Source organism: Coturnix japonica, chromosome 4, assembly GCF_054131305.1.
Source record: "Coturnix japonica strain WE chromosome 4, WE-NBRP24, whole genome shotgun sequence".
Classification (NCBI taxonomy): domain Eukaryota; kingdom Metazoa; phylum Chordata; class Aves; order Galliformes; family Phasianidae; genus Coturnix; species Coturnix japonica.
The window spans coordinates 48536737-48557299 of NC_140666.1; the positions used below are offsets into that span (position 1 = coordinate 48536737).

The window sequence follows — 20563 nt, forward strand, 5'->3', positions numbered from 1 at the left end:
CAGTTGGTGTCCTTAGACCACTTCAGTACTTCAGAAAGAAAGAAAAAGGGAGAATCCAGGATGATTGTCACAAGGAAATAATGTTCTGGAATGATGCAATTCAACCAAGGTTATACATTATGTTTACAAACCTAACTAGCCCAGAGAAATCTTAGCTATGTATAGTTTCACACTGGAATGTGCAATAGAAAATGAAATTTTTTCAGTTGCCATTAAGCTTTATCATGCTAGTTAGTTTATTTTATTGAGGTTTGCACTGAATGAGCATTTTGTCTGTTGTTGCTTAAAATGGAGAAGTCTTTCAGTGTTTACTTATGAGTGGAATATAAATATTCTTGCATGCCCTTTGTGATGCTGCTGCTGCAGCATAATAGAAATATACACATATGTGATATTTACAGATAAAGCAGGAAAGCTGTGTGGCAAGAGGTGTTCAGAAGTTGGGAGAAAGTTCAGGACTTTTGGTTAAGCTGCCGATCTTTTCTGGTGTATGGTTGTTTTTAATGAAGCTGTCTGTGAGGCCAGTGTTGTTACTTAGCATAAGAGCTTCACGTTGACCTGTCTGAATGATAATAATGTGCTTGACTGTCTTATTTAGGTGCAGCAATATCAGCAGGCTCTTATGCAGCAGCAGATGCTTGCTCAGCAACAGCAGCGGTCACAACAGGTGCAATCTCCTGAATATGTTCCTTCTCTACAAGACTTCTCGCCAGCCTTAATTTCCTACTCTGCATCACTTCCAGTACATGCTGGAACAGTGGCAGATTCTCCCTATGCTCCAAGCAGGCAAGTAATCTGACACAAACATACCAAGGGTTGATGTCTGCTTTCTGTTGTTACCTGTAATAGGCTCTACCAAATCCTTTTCTTGGAAGTTAATTGCTTCAATCATAATGTATTGCTAAAACTAATAAATAGAAGCTTAGTTAGTGTTAGTGTTAACAGATATTCTAAGTGGCGTGAGGGTGGAGAGCAGGATGCATCTCATTTGTAGATGAACCGAATCAAACTTTATCTTGTTTTTTTTCTTGTTCATGGACTTCTTCCAATAAACAAACTGCTAACCACCTTCCTTTTGGGTGGTCAGCAGCACATAATTAATGAAGCAGTTAATATGACACTCAACAGACACTAATTTTTACCACTTTCTGTTCTTTAATCCAGTTTGTAGGATATAGTTTTAAAATGGGCTTTATATTTCTGGTTAATTTGGTACAAGTTCTAACTCTTGCATCCACTTATCAGTGGTCTGACTTGTATTCTGTAATGGAATGTATCTTAATTTCAGCGATAAGGACCCTTTGCAGAGGTCCACGCATTTACCCCTTAATAAAGTATGGTGAAAAAATGACTTTGTGAATACTCACTGTGGAATGAGAGCAATGCAACATTCAAAAAAAAAGACAAAAAATGGCACACTTGCCTTGTTTTACTGATGTTCTGACCGAACTTAGTGTTAGCTACATAAGCACATAAATACTACTATTGCTACAATTGAAAGAGAATGTGTTACCTGTATGCAACATTTTGGCATAAGAAAGTATACCATCAGTTTTTATCCTGTTTGACAATCCTGTAACGTTCCTTTCTATTTTCTTTCTGTGGTCTGACTTTGCAGGTCAGGCATTCTTGATGCTGAGTCAATTACCAGTTACCCGAAGCAGAGCATCAATAACCCACCTGATATGTCAGGCTGGAACCCATTTGGAGAGGACAATTTTTCCAAATTGACAGAAGAGGAGCTGCTGGACAGAGAATTTGACCTGCTAAGATCAAGTAAGGGACACTTGAAGGCTTATTTTGCTTCACAGTAAATAAGGTCTCAGCAGTACCATCACCTATTTTACTGAAGGGCCGTACAGTCTGTGTACAGAATTCTTTCTGAGCATTTGAGGGCAGAGTTGGGCCGGTCTCCTTTCCTTTCTCTTTCTGGAAATGTGTGCAATAAGAGATGACTGTCTAAAACTGGTAGCTACTGGCTGAAGTACTGCAGAAATGGCTCTATCTTGGCTTCTAAATCCTGCTTATGTCACCTTGATTATTAAAAAGCTCTGACTAGCAGAGGTATTTGGCTGCTTGCTTCATTCCTCTTCAGCTTTTTTCTTGCACACCAGAACAGAAGATTTTGTGGGTCTGATATGTCCTTTGAAAATGCCTGAAAGAAAAATGATCTATTACATTATGTTAATGTTTTGTAATGTCCTTTTTGATGAGTGGCTACATGTAAGGGCTGCTTTATTGTTCTGATATGGCATTAGTTGAATAAACTTTTTCTCTTGAAGTCAGTTATCTCAATGGTTTTTACTTGGAATTACTTTTTTAATTGCTTAACACATGTTTGTGTTAGATGCTTTTCCTGAAAGCTAATTCTGTCATTTGCAAGACTTAACAAGATGTGGCTGTGTCAAAATATATATATCGTGAATTCTTGACTGACTCTCAGTAAGTTTACTGCAATTAAAAACACGGTAAAGCTAAATTTCAAGTAACTGGGGGAAAGAAATGATGCTTTCATATGTCTTTTTCTTCGTGGGTTTCTGGGTGGTTAATTGTAGCTGATCAAGAAATGCATGTGACCTATTCATCCTTGCGGGATGTCATTTGGTATTATTTCTGTCAGTGTCTGATGGTAGCTGATGGTTTTCACTTCTATCCTGTGTTGATCTCACAAGACTTCTATTTTGTAGATGCAAATGTAGCCTATACTCGTTCCACAATAAAATGACTCTTCTTGCTAGCATTTGGGGAGATGGGTATTGTACTGGCTGAAGAGTGAACATTCATTGCAAATCTAAGTTTCAAAATGGGAATTTTTCCTGGTAGTAGAATTGAGTATCTTAGGTTTGTTCTTTCCGGTGGAAGCCTTTAAAAACTTTTGAAATGACACAGTCTCTTCTATCTGGAGCAGATGAGCTTGAATCAAAAAGCATGATGTTACTCATTTCTAGAATCCTTATCTGGCTGCTGTATTGCAGACTGTAGTTATGTTGAATTTGGTTTGGCAAATCCATGTGTTACAAAGATTTGAGTAGAGAATGGTGTATTAACCAAGGATATACTTGAAGTGGCTTTATGAATAAGCTGGAAGATACCTCACAAGAAATGCTTTTGCCTGGGATAGCTGAAAAGGCTGCTCGTTTAGCAAGCTGGGGAAATAAAAGGTGCTAGATGAGAAAGTAAAATAACCAAACTGTTTTGCACAGTGTAATATTTTTTCCCCCCAAATTTTAATGGAACATTTTATAACAAAAAATTACTTGAGCTTATGATTTTAAAAGTGAGATTTTTTTTTTCCTTTCCTTGTAGGCTCTGGTAATCTTCCTAGAAGGGTGCTTATTGAAGAAGTTCTCTAATGGTCTTTGGCACCAATGTTATATGCGTTTTATTCTGTATACCTCATTTTTAAGACTTCTGACATTGTGTTATGATTGGACTAAGAAAACTTGACACAGAAGCAAGCAAACACCACTGAGATGGTAATAGTGTATGGAAGCCCTGGCTGCTGGGCTTGTAAAACAGCCACAGCTGGTCACTGCAGCTAGTGCATAACTACGTGGCTTAATTTCTATGTGCCAGAACACTGAATTAGATACTGACCAGAATACAGTGAATATTATCAAACCGAGCAGTAGTGCACTAGGTGGCAGACTTGTTTATGCATCGGATGAGATGTGATTACAGCTTTTCTTAGGCTTGATTTCAGTTAAGAGATCCTGTCAATCTGTGTGTTTCTGTATATGTAGATACGTACACCAAAGATTTCAAGGACCTTTCACTTTGATTGCTACTACAGGAAGATCTTACTAGTAGTGTTGCAATGTGACTTCCTCTTCTGCATCTAGAACAGAAATATTTAATTTTGCCTACTTGTACTTGCTCAGATTTACATGGAGTAATGAGAAGCTGGGAGGTTTGATTACAATTAAAGATAATGGCTGTCTTTCCCTCTAATGCTTTCTGCAGTTTTCTCTGATATATTTCAAGGATCAATGCTTGGTTCTCTTTATATGTAGGCTCTCTCTTATGAGAGAAAGTCGCTGTTTTACTGCCAAGTACTTTTACTTCAATTCTTGAGTTTACCATTTTGCCCTCTGGAAGAAGGAGAATTGAAGATTCGGGTTTGTTAAAGAAACTGTATTGTGACTGAACCCAGTGGCTGTCCTGTGCTGTAGAACTCATGTTCAGTGTTAAACAAGTCTGTCTTTTTGCTATGTTACGTAGTGCTGAGTATGGCATTCAACATGCTCATCCTTTCTTTCTGCTTCCAAAAGCTTCTTTGTGTTGTTGAGCTGACACGTTACCTATGAATTGAAAATATTATAAAATCTGTTGCTCATGACACTAATGCATGAATAATTAAATATGCATGGCCCTTGTTAGAATATAAAGATGTGATGACTTTTTGTCAGGCTAACTTTGCTATATGATTTCATGTATGTAGTAGTATAATGTCTTAGTGTGCTTAGTGATGGGTATTGCTGTGTTGATTACCCTTTTCCATGGAAAAGAGAGCTAGCTCTTAGGACAGAATGCCTTGCTTAGACTTGAGGAAGATTTCCAAAGTAAGAAAGTGATCATTGATGTAAAATGTTATGCACAGCTGTACCTCTTGTTCGTGGGCTTAAGTGACTGACTTGGTATGAAAGGTTATCTGTGCCATTTAGTACCTGATAGGTGTCTGTTGTATCTGCAATAGCATCTGCATTTGGATTCACTGAATTCACTGAGAAATGAGTCTTGAGTCACTGCTTTGAGGATGCTGCATGTGAAGCACAGTAATGACAGAATGGGCAGTCCCCTTGTCTGCTTCTGCTTGGTTGAAATTGGAGAAAGCATGGCTGGCTGTTGTCTCCAAAATGCTGTTTGATAAAAGGAAGTGAATCTTAATACAAAATGGACAAAGCACACTTGTGCTTCGGGTGGGCAAAATTACTTCTTTTCCAATAACTGTAGCTTTGAATTGACACTTTTTTGAACTTTATTTCCCATAGAAACTTATTCAACGATGTATATGTCTAAGTTCCATGGAGGTGATTAAACCCTGTGTTATATTTTCCTATTTCTTCTTGCATGCTTAGCATTTCAATCCATTTTGTTTTCCCCTGTGCTGCTCAAGTGGGAAGATACTGTCATCTTCTGAGGGTTGAGATTTCTGTAGTCCTATGCACCAGCGTTAGGAGGGATGGTAGTTCAAGTTATTGCGTGCTTAGAAGTCCTCAGTTTTCATTGCCTGCAGACTGGTGCAGCACTCAGCTCATTCTCCTCTAGAGGAGGAGAAACTAGGAGTAATAGAATAACCTGCTTTTCTAAAGGTGCAAGCTGAAGATTGGGTACATTCAGAAGCTATTCAAGCTACTCTTCTGTGTGTCTTATCACATTTTTATTCTGCGTGACTGCATCACTACTTTATCTCCCCACCAGAAGTTCCTCAGTTGGGTTTAAATTTAAAGTAGAGATTGCCTGTGTTGCAACAGCTCCTACTTCTTATTTCTTTGAGTGTGTAAGTGCAGATAAGAATAAAACAATTGAGACTATGGGCGCTTTTATGCAGAGAGAACAGTTGTCTGTGGAACCTGGCATGTAATTTCAGAACTGATGTACTTTGTACACGGAGCTAATATGCATCTGCGTGAAGTAGATAAGCTTGCTGTCCTAGCCCTGGTGATTATCTCAAGAAAGCCTCTTGTTTCCTGTATGGAAGGGCTGAATAGTACATGTGCAGGGAGCTTGGTGTGCTACTTAAGCACAGTTCAGCTGCATCTCAAAAGCTGCAAGTTGACAAGAAGGTCCTGCTACAAATTGTTTGGAAGAACAGCTGTATGCTGTGAAAGGGGGTGACCAAGATGTTGCCTCTTGTGCTGAGACTGTGGGATGGTAGCTGAGGATGTCCCTGTGGTGTTGGGAGGTGATAATGAGTCTTCCTGGACCCTCCTGAGCTGCAGTGTGGTAGCTGGATTGGCCAGTCTGGAGCTCAGTGTGACCTTGCTGTAAGACAAGAGCTTAGGGAGAAAAAACATTTCCATTCCCAGTGTTTCTAATTTTTGCATTGTTAAAAACCCTGGGCTGAAACCGTTAGTAAAATGAAAGTGAGTACCCTGGAGTTGAAAACCATATAACACAAGTACTGCATTTCTCTGTATAGTGACACTCAATTTGTTTCAAATTATTACAATTGATATCTTTAATAGAAAGAAATCCCAGCAATTCTGCTGTGACTGTTATCTCTTTCTTTGTGGCAAAGACTACTCAAAACTTGGATTAAATGAATGATTTTGCTTTTTAGATCAGCTCGGTGGGTCTGGTTTAAAAACCTCAAGTACAGATGATTAGTTGCAATTGTTGTTACAGAGCACACAGGCTGCTTTTAAGACCTTCCTATAAAACATTCCATCAGGAAATACATGTTGTTTTTGCTTAGACAGAGGTATTAAAAAGGGATCTGTGCAGATGAGTTTTCCAGAATGCTCACAAAGTATGAACTGAGGGTATCTTTAAAACTTAGAGAAAAATAATCAACACTGTAGCTTGCTCACTCCAAAGAGTAGATATTAAATTGGAGTAAGACCTGCCATTTTTATTTTATTTTATTTTTTGTTCTGTTTCATTTTATTTTTTACAGACAGGCTGGTGGACAGGAGAACAACTTCAGATAAGAATGTGGAGCTACATTCTGCTCCACAGAAAAGTCCTCCCGAAGATCCCTTTGGTTCTGTTCCTTTCATTTCTCACCCAGGCAAGTGAAATCTATAACATCGTTACTGTGTGTGTGTACATACATATATACATATATTTGAGTGTATGTATATATGCTGAGTATGTGTGTCCAGCTAAATGACCAAAGATAAGTCCTGGCTGCCTCATAACGTTTATTTTTATGTATTATTACCTCCAAATAAAAATATCTCTCCATCCAATTCCTGGTACTTGGACAGTGTTCAGACTGTAGTCTTGACAGTGGAAATGTATTGGACCAGTGCAGTGTGAATCACTTACATATAACCAGAAATACTTTTGCTGAGAGCAGATAAGTGACTAAGGACAGATTTCACATCCACCCTATAGTCTACTTCTAACTTATGCTGTTTCTTTAGTTCAGTTCTTCAGCCAAGTTAAAACTGTGTATTCCTGGTGTATTGAGTTGTATTGTTTTTGGAACAAATTGATTCAGAACAAATATCTTGTCATATCCAAATTTGGAGGGAGAATTTTTGTTTTAGCTTTGACTGTTTTTTATTTTACCTTAGAAAGAAGTAAAAATAATATCTGTGACCTCTGACTATGAATGTGAATCTGTTATTTTGCAACTTAATGTTTTAATATTTTCCTGATGAGCACTTTGTTTATATTTTTGATAAGCTCAGGCAATGTAAAAACTTGTGGGAATTGATAGTAAAGATGCGTCAGTTGCTTATGGATCTTACATGCATCCATAGAAGTGCTTGTTTGGGGAAAACGGTGCTATAATATGCCTTCTGTTAACTGTTCTTATCTCAGTTCAAAAGCTTGAAGTGCCTTAAAATAAATCGCTTTAGAGTCAAACAAAGTTAACATCTATGTTTACTTTTGCTTTCACCTTGAATTCCTAAAGATGGTTTGCTAGGGTATTAATGCTCACAAGTGCTCTGGTGCTATACACAGTGAAGAGACAACAGGGGTAGCACTTTTTATATTCTAGAAGATAGTTAATGGTAAAACCATGTTTCTATATCTTTCTCCTATGTTCTCGTCAGAAAGATTAGATTAATTCCCTAAGACCGGTCACTCTATCCTTTATGTTTTGATTCTGCTCGCTTAGTTAAAGATAAGACTGTTTTCTGTCCTGTTCTTGTAATTCAGTAGTTCAATACAATGTGAAGGCAATTCTTAACTGAGTAAGTATTCACTATCCCAATAGTTGTCAGTTTGGAAGCATTTACCCTCTAGTTTTTGTGGAAAAGGCCTTACAGGGGAGTTTAAGTTCCCATGCTAAATAAACAATAGTTACCTTTAATCTGAAGTGGTAACTGTCAGATGCTTGTTCTGCATTTTGATAACTGTGTCTGTAAGGATCACTTTTATTTAGTTCCATACCTTGGCCTTTGAAATCTGTTTGGTCATTTCTGTTTTTAAGATCGTTATGCTATAGGTTAGACATCTGGATAGCCTTGTTATGTTATGTAAGTTTGCCATGGTTAATCTTAAATTCTTGACATAATAGAAAGCTATACAAAGGTTTGGTCGTGGATTGAAACTGATATTTCATTGCATTTATTATTTAAAAAAAAAAAAAGACTAAGAAGCCCACAAAACTTGTTCAGTATATTTTTTTCTGCCTACTTACAATTGGAATTAAAACTAATGGGTGTATTTGCTTGATTTTAAGGAAGGCGTTTGAATTCAGTGTTAACAGTGAATTACACTTAACTGATGAATCTGATCTGATCAATGCTTACACCTGAAAATATCTTCAAGAATCTGAATTGGTTTTCCCCATGGAATTGTTCTTGGGAATGTCTTTAAAGCACATTTAAGCCAGCCAAGAAAGAGGGAATTATGTTGATGGGCATATTTTATTTCTAGTTGAGTCCTTTCTAGGAGAAAAAAAAAATATGTTTAAAATTTGGATTTCCTCTTGTTCTTACCATTGCTGTGCAGTGTTGTTCTTCTGGCTTGTTCTTTATGATTATAAAAGGTTTTAGATGTGGACTTTCATCCACATTCGAGGAATAAGTGTGAAGGTGACTGAATAGAAAGCGGAACATGGTTAACGTTTCCAACAATTCCGATATTTGGGTATGTTGTGGCAGCAGCCAAGCTCTGCACAGTCATTTGCTCTATCCTCATCTCTGTGGGATGAGGGAGAGAATTGGGGATGGGGGGATGGAACAGAACCAAAAAAGAATCCCAACAAAGTAGAATGCTCAACTTGAGGTGGAAACTATTTACTAAGGTATAGTTATTATTGTCCTTTTCTTTCTGTTTCTGTTAAGAATACAACATGTATTTACAAAACAAGTGATGCGCATTCAATTGCTCACAACCTGCTGACTGATGTCCAGCCAGTCCCAAGCAGAAGCAGGCCACCTTCATCCCTCCCCCAGCCAATTCCCCTCTGTTTTATAGTTTTTTTGTTATGGCATGAAATATCCCTTTGGCCTGTTCAGCTCAGAGCTGTCCTGGTTATGTCCCCACCCAGCAGCTTGTGCCCCCCAGCCCCTTGCTGGCAGAACAGTATGAGAAGATGAGAAATTGATATGTCCTTGGTTCTGTACCACACTGTTCAGCAGCAATGAGAAACACTAGTGTGTCATCAATGTTTTTCTCCCAAAGCCAAAACATAACATCCTACAAGACACTGAAGAAAAAAAAATAAATCAACTCTGCTTCAGCTGATACCAGGACAGGTGGTGTTTTCCTCCATCCCTTCAGTAGCAGAGGTAAGTACTGGGAGGAACCAGAAAACCCACCTGATCATCAACACATGGCATAAGAGACTGGTGCCATCAGAAGAATTTTGTTTTCTTTGATCCTGGAGTGGCTTATCCAGCACCATGCCTGCTGTGAGTGGTGAATTCATGGAGGTTTTCATGGGGAGATTAGAATTAATTTCAGGCTGCTGCTGCAACGGAGGTTACCGGAAAGGATAGCGTGGAACTGGATGAGGTGTAAGGCTGCTTGTTAGTCAGCTCTGCTGCTTACTCCTCTCAGGTGGGAATGGACATCAGCAACACGTTGCATCACTTTGCACGAGCTAAAGCACTATTGGGTTCCTTCTGCTGTGGCTGATACAAAACACTTAGTATTATCCACACTTTGTATCCTGTATGTGGTACTTCCAAGAACAGTTAATAAACTGCCTATACACACAATTTTATTTTTCCATATTTCTGTTTTCCACTAATGACTTAGAATGTGAGGAGAAGCTGGAGAAGAAAATCATGTTGAAAAGGAACTCTGCTATTCAATCTGATAGAGACAAAATAAGTATTGCTAAGTTTTTACTAAAAAGGGGAGGGTAAGGAAAAAAAGAAAGCACAATCAAATGTCTTAGCTGCCCCATTACTAGCTAATTATTTGGCATGGGGAAAAGATATTTTAGTTCCTGAACACCTGAAACACGAGGTGTTTGTGGTGGGGAAAATTGGCTCCTGTAGTCAGCATTTGGGAATAGAAACAGCATGCCTGATAGCAGGGTGCTGGAAACTGTTTAGAGTTTTGGAGCTGTTGGGCCATTGGTGCATTCTGGAGCTTTACATGAAGTAAATGGAGGATGACACCACTTACTATTGCTTAGTCAGAAAGTCCAAACATGAGAGCACAGGTAACAAATAACAGCTTCCTGTACACACTAAAGAGCTAATGACAGCAGCTTGTGTTTCTTAAACAATAGATACTCCTGAATTGTGTTTTGAAAGAAACCCAAACCTGAGCATTCAGTAGGGTTGTTGTACAGTCCTCCAGGTCTGGTTAATCTGACAGTTCAAATCAGTTCGTATCAGTTTTTGTATTTAATAAAAATACTCATTTTACTGTATATACTTTCCTTGGCTGTGGCTTTTAGACATTGGTACTATTTGCTGACTGCAGGTTCAAGGTGTTTCCATGTATCATCTTTAGACTTTTCTCAACAGGACTTGCAAAATAACTTGAAATTATTAATGCTTCATAAGAACAAATGCTGTGTGCAGCTGTGCCAGTGGTGTGCTTTAATGCTTTGTAGCTTTATTTTTTTATCAGATCTTAAAACAATCGTGGTTGCCCTTTTTTCTTTACATGCTTCAACATGCAGACTGCAAATATCGGAAGAAATTTCTAAGCAATAGACGCTAGGCAGAAGTGGATTTTATTTTTTTCTTCTTGAAAATAAAGGTGCTAAGCAGTGCAAATCCATGACAATATTCAGCAGCTGCTGCTCTGGCTGTTGTCAAAGAAATAGTGCAGATTTAGTTGCAGTGTGCTGGTAATCCTTGGGCCTGACATGTGGCAAATTGCTCTGAAATGATGGCGGCAGTATGTTACCAATTCCAAGAAAGCTGAAAGCCCTTATGCCCTACCTTTTGGTCACCCCCGCAATACCCTCCAATGATGAGCTAGCAGAAGGCATGTAATTACTGACGTTGTTAGAGGGAATTCATCCTCTTATAATCGGATGTCTAGAAAAAGAACATCAGAACAGAAAATTTCCTTGAAGATTGGGATCTTCTTATATGATTAAAGATGTTCCACCTGGCTCGCATTTGAGTGAAGAACAATCGTCTCCTACAAGATGCAAACCTGATTAGAAGTGTGCTAATCTGAACAGTACATTACAAACAGATGTTACTCCACATTTTTCAGCTTTTTAATAAATGTTTATCTGAACAGTCTATGCAGCAGTTTAGTTTGAGAAGATTGCATGAAATCAACATGATGGAATGCTTCAATTTTGAAATCTATTTGATCAGAGCATTAAATTGTCATTAACTGAGGAATTTTTCCCTTTTGGGGCATTAAGTTTCTATTTGTAGTGCTTTTGGTGTTCAGTTTATTAACTTCTTTAGGAGTGAAAGATGTGAATTGTAGCTTGAAACACTAAACCTAAGTCAGGAATGTCTTTTTAAGCCGACAGCTGCATGGAGGAGATTTTCATTCCTTCTCTTTGGTTTTGACACAGGTCTGCTGCAGTTTTTTCCATTACTCCATCACTGGGAGTAAACTGGAGATACTGCAGATGAGGAAGTACACGCAGAACCAGTTTCTTCCATGAATTCCAGGCTGTGTCAGCCTTCCATCTGGTAGTAATATTAAACTCAAGTCTGCTTGGAGCAGATGACTCTGTTTGTTTACAACACCTTGACACAAACTGAAGAATAAAGAAAGAAGTTTGCTGTTTCTGGGAAAACAAAAATTGGAGGGGGAAAGGGGGGGCGGTCAGGTCACCACTCTTGAAATACTTGAAATTAATAGCATTTTCTCAAGAAGTACATAGGAGGAGATGCAGCCAGGAGTGTCATTTCATGTGTGTTGCTTGCTTTCTTGTTGTGGTTGTGCTTGTAGAAATTGTAATAATGTTGCTCTAGAGATCACAGTTAGATTCCAGAAGGATGTTCAGGATGCTGATCTGGATTTCCTAACAACTATATTGCTTGTAGACTTCAGGTGATAGATCTCTGAAGTCACTTGCGACATGTTTTCAACAAGAGTAGCATCTGGAGTTGTGCCCATGACATATTAGCGTGGATTGTATGCTGATATCAGTGCATGGAAATATGGCTTCGGAGGCTGATGTCAGTGTCTGCCTGTACATTGTCAGGTCTTGTTTGGTGTATGTCCTGTCCTGCCTGAAGAGGTCTGCTGAGAGCTGAACACTGTGTGGCTTCATTTACTTGTGCAGTGTATGTGAGCTGTTGATAAGGTCCCATTTTTCTTGCTGGTGTCCTTTGCACTGTGTTTTCCACTAAGTATAACTGTGGTAGCAATTAACAAATAATATTTAAATCCTTTTGTTAAGATATATTCTAGTTTGCTTCTTGTTCAAAAAACCTTTCAAGTCTTCAGAACATGGAGATTGTGTAGAAATATTAAATGCTGTCAATATTCATGTGAGTTTACGCATAGACACTAAAAAGGTTGTGGGTTATTTTTGTTGTGTGTGTTGCTACAATCTAACCCTGAAATATTTTTGTTGTTCTTTTTTCCCCTCCTTTTAAATCTAATTACATTTATGTTAACATTAGTGTTTCAGTTAATACTGTGAACAGCAGGATTTGGAAGATATGGGGCTTTATAACGCAATGTGAAGAGTGTACCTTAGGGAAATCTAGAGGAAGCAGCCAAATCCACTTTCTAATTTAGTGGTAAAGCAAATATGTAGTATTTAAAAATCACAGTGGATAAGAAGCAATCTGACACCAGAAGCAAACAAGAAACAGCTCAAAGCCCTAATCACCTGATGTTTTCAGTCATTTTGGTCATCTTGGTTTTAAATCCATACATAAAATACATTACTGCAGAACTCCTGTTGGAAGTTTGGTTATAAATACCAAAAAATGGCTGGTGAATATAGAAGTCAGTAAAATATGGAGAGGAAAAAAAAGAAAGAAATTTGTCTAAAACTTAACATTCCAGTTGAAATCTAAGCATAGAAAGAGAAAATGGCATAGCTGTCTGTTGGAAGTTGTACGCTTATTTCTTTGTGGAAGAAGATGCAACCTGAAATGAAATTGCTTTCTGTTTTAGAAGAATAGGAGATCCAGAAGAACTTGTTTGTTTGAGGAAGAAGGAACTCATGCATTCATCCTCCAGCTTTTTCAGTCCTTAGACCACGTTGAATTGAATGTAGCATTGTTAAAAATAATTGCTGCAATTTAAATGGAAAGTGCAGCTAGTGCAGTATTGTAAATGGAGGTTGTTAATAATTGCTGAGAATCCCCTGTTCCTAGGGCAGTCAGCTGCTAGAGGATTTAGGGATTTTATACTGAGTGTGTGGTGTCCTGTGTTCATGGTGCATGTATCTTACTAGTTTAGGGTGCCTAGTGGGGTATGCTAATGTTTATAGTCATATAGAAGCGAGGTGTATATGGCTGTTCAGCTGTCAACAGAGTTGTTATTGGCCCAACTGTGTAGTTTATGGTGAGTTCACTTCTTTTGATGTTGGAATTTGCTGCTGCAAATACAGTAGTATGTATTTAGATCATCAGCCAAATAGTAATTTAAAAAAAGCTAAATGTGTTGATGGAGCAGAAGACTTCCCTGTCTTGGAGAGTTAAATAGACTCTGAGTTACATTTAAGATACATTTTTACATTTTTAAGTTACATTTTTAAGATACATTAGGTATTTTGGTCCAAACCTGAAAGTCCTGAGGAAACAGGGATCTAATGTATTATGGCAGCGAACTGGATGGACAAGAGATCCTTAACTTTATACCTGACCATTTTCTACCCTTAAAACATAAAGAGATTTTCCCAAGTGAATATTATACTTATTCATTTATATTGCTTTTTTCTATAAGTGAATTTACTTTAGTAATCTTTTGGATGCTTTTTGACAGCTGAGAAAGTATTTTTTGTAAGAGCTCAGAATCTTAAGACAGCTTTTCTCTCTAGGAGCACTTCTTGAAAGGAGCAATGAGATTGTAATTAAGGATTCCTACTGCTCTTCTTGTGGGAGCAAGACATAAAGGATCATCTCTTCTACTGGAGAATGTTAACTGCTGCTAGTGGCACAACTGTCAAGACTGAAAATATTCCAAAATAGGAGTTGCATCTGATGCAGAGGGCAGGTACCTGAGAGGAGTACCTCTTCAGATGCACCATTGGTCATGGCCATCTAGCTCAATTCTCAGTGAGAAGTCCAAGTTATGCTTTTTAGTAGTGGAGAAGTATTTAAAATTCAAACATGCTGAACACATCTGTCCCTTTTTCTCTGTTTCCATACTGTTATTTTCACTGATTGCCTTGCTCTTTTCCCAGAAATACCATTGTCTTGCCCATTTCCCTTTGGATGCCTCAAAATGTAACACTGAGTGAAGAAAGACAAACAAAAACCATACTTCCCTTGTGGATGCTGGTAGGCTCCAGGTCCTGCTTGTTAAGCTTATAGAGGGAATGTGTACCCTGAGGACAGGACAGAGATGGTGACCTCATGAAATCTTCCCTACAGCTAAGATGTATACAGGGTTATTCTCACTCAGCTGCTGTTATTCATAGGCCTTACAGAGAGAGCACTAATTGTTAGGGGGACATTGAGTAGGATTGTCTAGAGCAGTGAAAGCTTGAGAAAGGAAAAGCTGAGAACTGACAGTTTCATGCACTTGTTCCCCATGTGAAGCTATACTGAGTGTGTCAGTGTTGTCCCAGGTATCTGACTCTGCATGGTACCAGGTGTTGGCCTTGGAGAACCAATTCGGAAGGCAGCTTATCTTTCCCTGGAGAGGAGTGGCTGGCTGATGCATGTATTGGGATTGGATTTGGAAAGGTTCTGTGCTTGCAGAGTTAAGCTAGAAGTTCTGACTACTGGTCCCTTTTGTTAACATTTGAAAACTTAGATCTGGTTTTTAATTCTTTTCCCTCTGTATTTTTGGCATATACGTTTGTTTTGATTCCTTTTATGTATGGCTATTGTAAGTATTGATTTTAGGAGTGCATTAAAATTGTTTTTCTTTTCTTTTTTCTTTGGACTTGCAGATTCCCCTGGAAAACAAGTGGAGAACTCAGCTAGCAGTCGAGTAAACAACTTAGGGACCCCAACCAAAGCTGGAAGACTGAGTCATGCTTTTAAAGATCCCCGACCAGGAAGGAAAACTGCAGAGGGACAAGTAACAAAAGGTGGTGATGAGTCAGAGAGTGATTTTGAATCAGATCCTCCCTCTCCTAAGAGTAGTGAGGAGGAAGAAGAACAAGAGGATGAGGAGGTCTTGCAAGGTGAGAATGGAGACTTCAATGATGACAATGATACAGAACCAGAGAATTTAGGCCACCGCCCTCTGCTCATGGACTCTGAGGAAGAGTTGGAAGAAGAGGAGGAAGAGAAGCAAAGTTCTGATTCTGAATCTGACCGTACCAAACAAAAATTTATGGAAGGGCTCCCAAGCAGTAGATTCAGAAATGTTATGGGCAGTGGTGAAGTTAAAGAACCCAGCTTAATGCAAACACCTGAAGTGCCAACTACTGTTGTCAAAGTGAGCCATGGCCAAGAATTTGATGTGTTTGGGGCAGTGCCCTTCTTTTCTCTTCAGCCTCAGGCAAGAGAGAAGGGTGACCAAGATGGCTCTTCACAGACTGCATTTCCCAGCCTGAGCCAAGAGCAAGATGACTTCGATGTTTTCACCAAAGCTCCATTCAGCAAAAAGGTGTCTCAGCAAGACAACCAGATGGTAGGAACCAAGACACAGCTTTCGCCCACCTCGCCACGGAGTGTTGATATTTTTGGCTGCACCCCATTTCAGCCCTCTCTTCTCCCCAAGGTGAGTGGGAGTAAAGAGGACCTGTTTGGGCTGGTGCCTTTTGAAGAGATCACAGGGAGTCAGCAGCAGCAGAAGGTGAAGCAGCAGCGCAACCTGCAGAAGCTTTCATCCCGCCAGAGGCGCATGAAGCAGGAGGTCCCAAAGAATAATGGGAAGCGTCACCATGGCACCCCAACAACCACAAAGAAGACTTTGAAACCCAACTACCGCACTCCCGAGAGAGCCCGCAGGCACAAGAAAGCAGGCCGCAGGGATTCGCAGAGCAGCAACGAGTTCCTGACCATCTCTGATTCCAAAGAGAACATCAGTGTTTCACTGACAGATAGCAAAGACCGAACCAACCCTTTGCAGACAGATGAGAGTCTGCTGGATCCCTTTGGAGCCAAACCCTTCCACCCGCCAGAATTGATGCGGCATCCTCAGCATCAGGGGTTTGGTGACAGCCGTGGGGATCATGGTGCAGTGGTAGTGGCTAGCAGACCTCGGCAGAGCTCCTTGCATGGACCAGTGCATGCAGGTGATGGGCTGAAAACAGATGATTTTGGTGCGGTCCCGTTCACAGAACTGGTTGTGCAGAGTGCACAGAGCCAGCAGCAACAGGCACTAGAGTTGGATCCCTTTGGAGCAGCTCCGTTTCCTTCCAAACAGTAAATGCTTCCGGTGGGTTCCTCCTTCCACCTCTCTGTGTTGCTTAGTAGTGAGTTCAATTAGCAGAGTAATTTATCTGGTTGATGGGGAGCTGGGCTGTACAGTTTATTCAAGTTTATTCAAGAAGGCATGGCCAGCTTGCACAATGAAATGCAGGAAGATAGGAGTTTTTAATTTTCTTTTAAGAAAAATTGGAAACTTTTGTTAAGAAAGATGGCTCCCAGAACATGAAGAGAAACAGGACATGAATTGGTGTCTGTCACTGACTTTTGGACCTGGAACATGTTGTCATCTTGCACTTTTGCATCACTTTTTCAGTACTTGGTATATGTGCTGAAATAGAGGGAAGGGGAACAGGCAGAGATCACATGAAAAAGTTTTCCAAACTTACAAGTAGGCTGAAGGGACTGTGGTTCTTCTTTGTCTCAGTTGCACTAGACCTAAGAACCTAAACATACTAATATCCAGACTTATATGCTGGGAATAGTCGTCTTCACTTCCTAGATGAAAACTACCTTTGTTAATCATAAAATAATGAAGCCAGGTCATCAAGGAGCTGTGGCCTAGAATTTCAGAGCACGGCTGTAGCTTTATACCTGGTAGACATCTATGCAGCTGCAGAGCTGAAAGGCAGATTATTTTTGTGTGTGTGTGCCTAAACGTTCAATTTTATTTTTTACAGTAAGTGCCATTAATGTAAAATAGCAAACTGGAAGTCGAGAGTTAAAACTAAAGAATGCAGAGGATATAACCGTTTGTGAAATGGAATCTGAATGTAGAGGAGTAAACCAGCAGGGATGCAGCCAGTGTTTGCAGCACTTTGAAGACTACTCAGCACATTGGAGGAAAGGCTGGTTTATGTGAGAGGGAAGTCTGGTGCGGGTGGAGCATTTCAGGTGACTTGTACAGTTGTCTGAAACACACCATTGGTTTTATCTGCTTACAATTTGGGGTTCGTGTCTGAAAATGCATTATCTTTTCCTCTTGGATTTCTATCACAAAGAAAACACGTGTTGTGTCAAAAACTCATGTTGTTTTATAAAACAATTTTGTGAAATGACTGTAACCCGACGTTTTCAACTTCCGATGAACCTGTTATTGTACGTATGTGTGTTTTTTAAGAAAGTTTTGCTAAATGCACTGAGCTTTGAAGAAACTTCTCTGGACCCGGCTTTGTTTCAGAAGCAGTAGCAGCAAGTAGCCTGCACAATGCTGTTCGCTGCTGTAGCCGTAAGCTGCATCTCACACCGCAATGCCTTACCAGCAGGATTGCTGTCCTGCCACACAATACCTCTGAGACATCAGGTGCACAAGACATGGCTAAAAGCTTGGAGCTTGCAGTGCCAGTAGTGTGGGAAGGCAACGCGAACCGGCTCATTGGACAGATGCGGTTACCACGTGTCAATGGTGACACCACGTGCTTTGTAACTCCACTGCCTCATGACTCGTGCCAAGCCATGTACACTGGCTGCAGAGTGAGTGTACATCAGAATGGTCCACTTTGCCTTGTTTCTATGGCAATCCTAAGGAAGTGGAAGGAGGCAGCTCCTCTGCTTGTCTTAGCTTTATGCCCTGCTCCACTGAATGTTGAAGAGCATTCCATGTTTATAAAAGGAGACCGTAATAATTCATGGCTGATTCCTCCTGCCTTCATCTCCTCCCTTCACAGGCTATGAAGTGAAATATTGAGGGCTGTGCTTTTTTGTTTCTTTTTTTCCCAAATTCTACTGCTGTTTGTTGAGTTGTTTTGAGATTGGTGAGGGTAGGAGGGTGGATCCCATGAAGTATTTGTTGAAAACAGCATGTTTAAAGACTAATTCCTTTTCTCCTTTGAGAGCTGGCTTTGCTAAAATGCTGCCTCACATATACAGTAAGTTTGTTTCCACCGGTCCTGGATTTGGAATCTCATTCATACGTATCTGTACATTTTGATTATCTTTCCCTTTTTTGTTTTTTGTTTTTTTTTTTTTCCCCTCTGACAAGGTGGAAGAGAATTTACAGCTCTGCTTGTTTAAGAATGACTTTTTCAGGCTTAGAAGTTAAGCTTTTAGGAGTATGTGAGTAGAAGCGTTTCAACTCTATTTTGCACAGGAGTTTCTTAGGCTTTATTACTACTGTTCTCACCAGTTGTTATTTTTTTTTTGTGCCAAAGGCTGTAAGAAGCGCACGCCGAGTCTGTAGCATTTTCTGATACTCAGGTTAACCATGATTTTGTTCCTATGCGCGTGCTTATTTGCTGCCTTTCTGCGGTTTCCTTCTGAACTGTCACTTTCTCTTCCTAAAGACAGCTGTTGGAACAGAATATTATGAAAAATGGGGCAGATGGGTGGAAATGAAACACAAATAAAGCAACAAGCAACTGACCCGCAGTCTTAAATACGGCCAGTCCTCATTGATGCCATGCAGTTACTGCTTTCCTTGCTCGAAGAACAGCTTGAGAGTTGGCATGGGCCATTAGATGCTTAGTGTGGGCCTCAATTAAGGTAAATCACAAGAAGAAAGAGTCACATTTATCTGATGATGTTGAGGCTTCAGGCTGAAGAGGGCAGCAGAATTTCTTTGTGTGGTGGATTTCTTTTGCTACTTTATTTTTTTGACGGAGGGCTCACACATGGTTTTATTACAGCACAGGAAAGCTGAAGTTAGATTGCATACAGTAACTGATAAGGGATATAAAAGCAAACCATAAACCCAATTTACTCTGAAACTGGCATTGTGCCTCTGGCTGCCTCTGAGTTACAGCCAATGATACTTGCTTTCTTGTGGCCTTAATAAGCCTTGATCTTTGTTCCATATTTATGGAACAGCTTTTTTTGTATACATGCAGTTTTTATGTTTCTTGAGTTAAAACGATTTTTTTTTCTCGTGACTGAGATGAGTATCACTCACTGCATTGACTTTATGTGGTCTATTTGGTGTGCAGCCTGGGTTTAAGCTTCAGCTATGGTTCAACAGAGGCAAAGCGTGGTACTGCTGGGGAACATGCCATCCTTTTGCCTTTATTCAGCATGTATACATATCTACCTGTGTGCTTTGTTATTCATGGAGTGTATTGTGACCTTACCTGAAATACTGGTAAGACCACGTGCACTTAGACTTGTACCTGTGTCTGTGAAAATGATGATCCCAAGGTAAGGAATTCACACTTCCCTTCCACCAGGAAAACAGCAGCTGATTGTTAACAGTTCTTTCAGTGTGCTGAATGAGTGAACCATAGACCTGTCCAAATCAGCTGCTTTGGACAGTTTCTGTCAGAGGTACAAGGAAGCCCTTTGTGGTTATACTGAAAGAAAGAGAAGATGGTGAGTTTCTCTGCAGACTCTCAATAGCCGTGAGATGTGCGGAATTGCTTTTGCTGACTTGTGTCACGTGGGTCCTGCAAAAACCAACTTTCAAGGAAATCATTTTGAATTGTTCCGGTTTGTCCCAGTTAATAAAAATAAGTACTGTGAAAATAAGTTGGTATATTTGCTACTGTGAGAATAAGAGTTTATCTGGAGGGTTTTTTTTATATACTATATAGTGTATTTTTATATATAAGAAATATATATAAAATATACACATGCTCGCACACATCGCACTGTGTTCTTTAGTAACATTGCAGCCACAATCATTCTGATAGAACTAGGAAGAGTGAATAAGGGAAACCTGCAAGAGAAAAAAGCGCAAGGGGTGGCAGTTACTTTTCTACAGCGCTTCTTTTCAAAGGCAAATTGAGGAGGTGGTGTGTATGGCTGAGTTTGTGACTTAAGGCGTCACCTAATATTAAAGAGCGTAAAAATCTACTTTAAAATTGCTGGCATTCAGCTTTTAAGTGCACTTTCCTGAACTACACTTCCATTTCTTGTTAGATTTCAAGTTTCTAAAGCTTTTTTTTTTTTTTCTTTTTTGGTGTACCACTAAACAGAGATCTTTAACTTTGTGTGTGTGAAACTGATGTATGTCATAAATACTGCAGTTGTTAAATAAACAAATGTGATAACAGTGACTT

The 20563-nt window shown here is 39.5% G+C and overlaps 1 protein-coding gene across 2 annotated transcripts in view; it reads left to right on the forward strand.

Moving 5' to 3' along the window:
* Nucleotides 1-20560, forward strand: part of BMP2K (BMP2 inducible kinase) — a 51317-nt gene extending 30757 nt beyond the window's left edge. For both annotated transcript variants that reach the window (XM_015861701.3, XM_015861702.3), the window contains 4 exons: nt 599-786; nt 1619-1776; nt 6620-6733; nt 15146-20560. In XM_015861701.3, the coding sequence (XP_015717187.2) occupies nt 599-786; nt 1619-1776; nt 6620-6733; nt 15146-16575 (1890 nt within the window). In that variant the 3' untranslated portion in view covers nt 16576-20560. The remainder of the gene's footprint in view (nt 1-598; nt 787-1618; nt 1777-6619; nt 6734-15145) is intronic.
* Nucleotides 20561-20563: the final 3 nt, after the last annotated feature.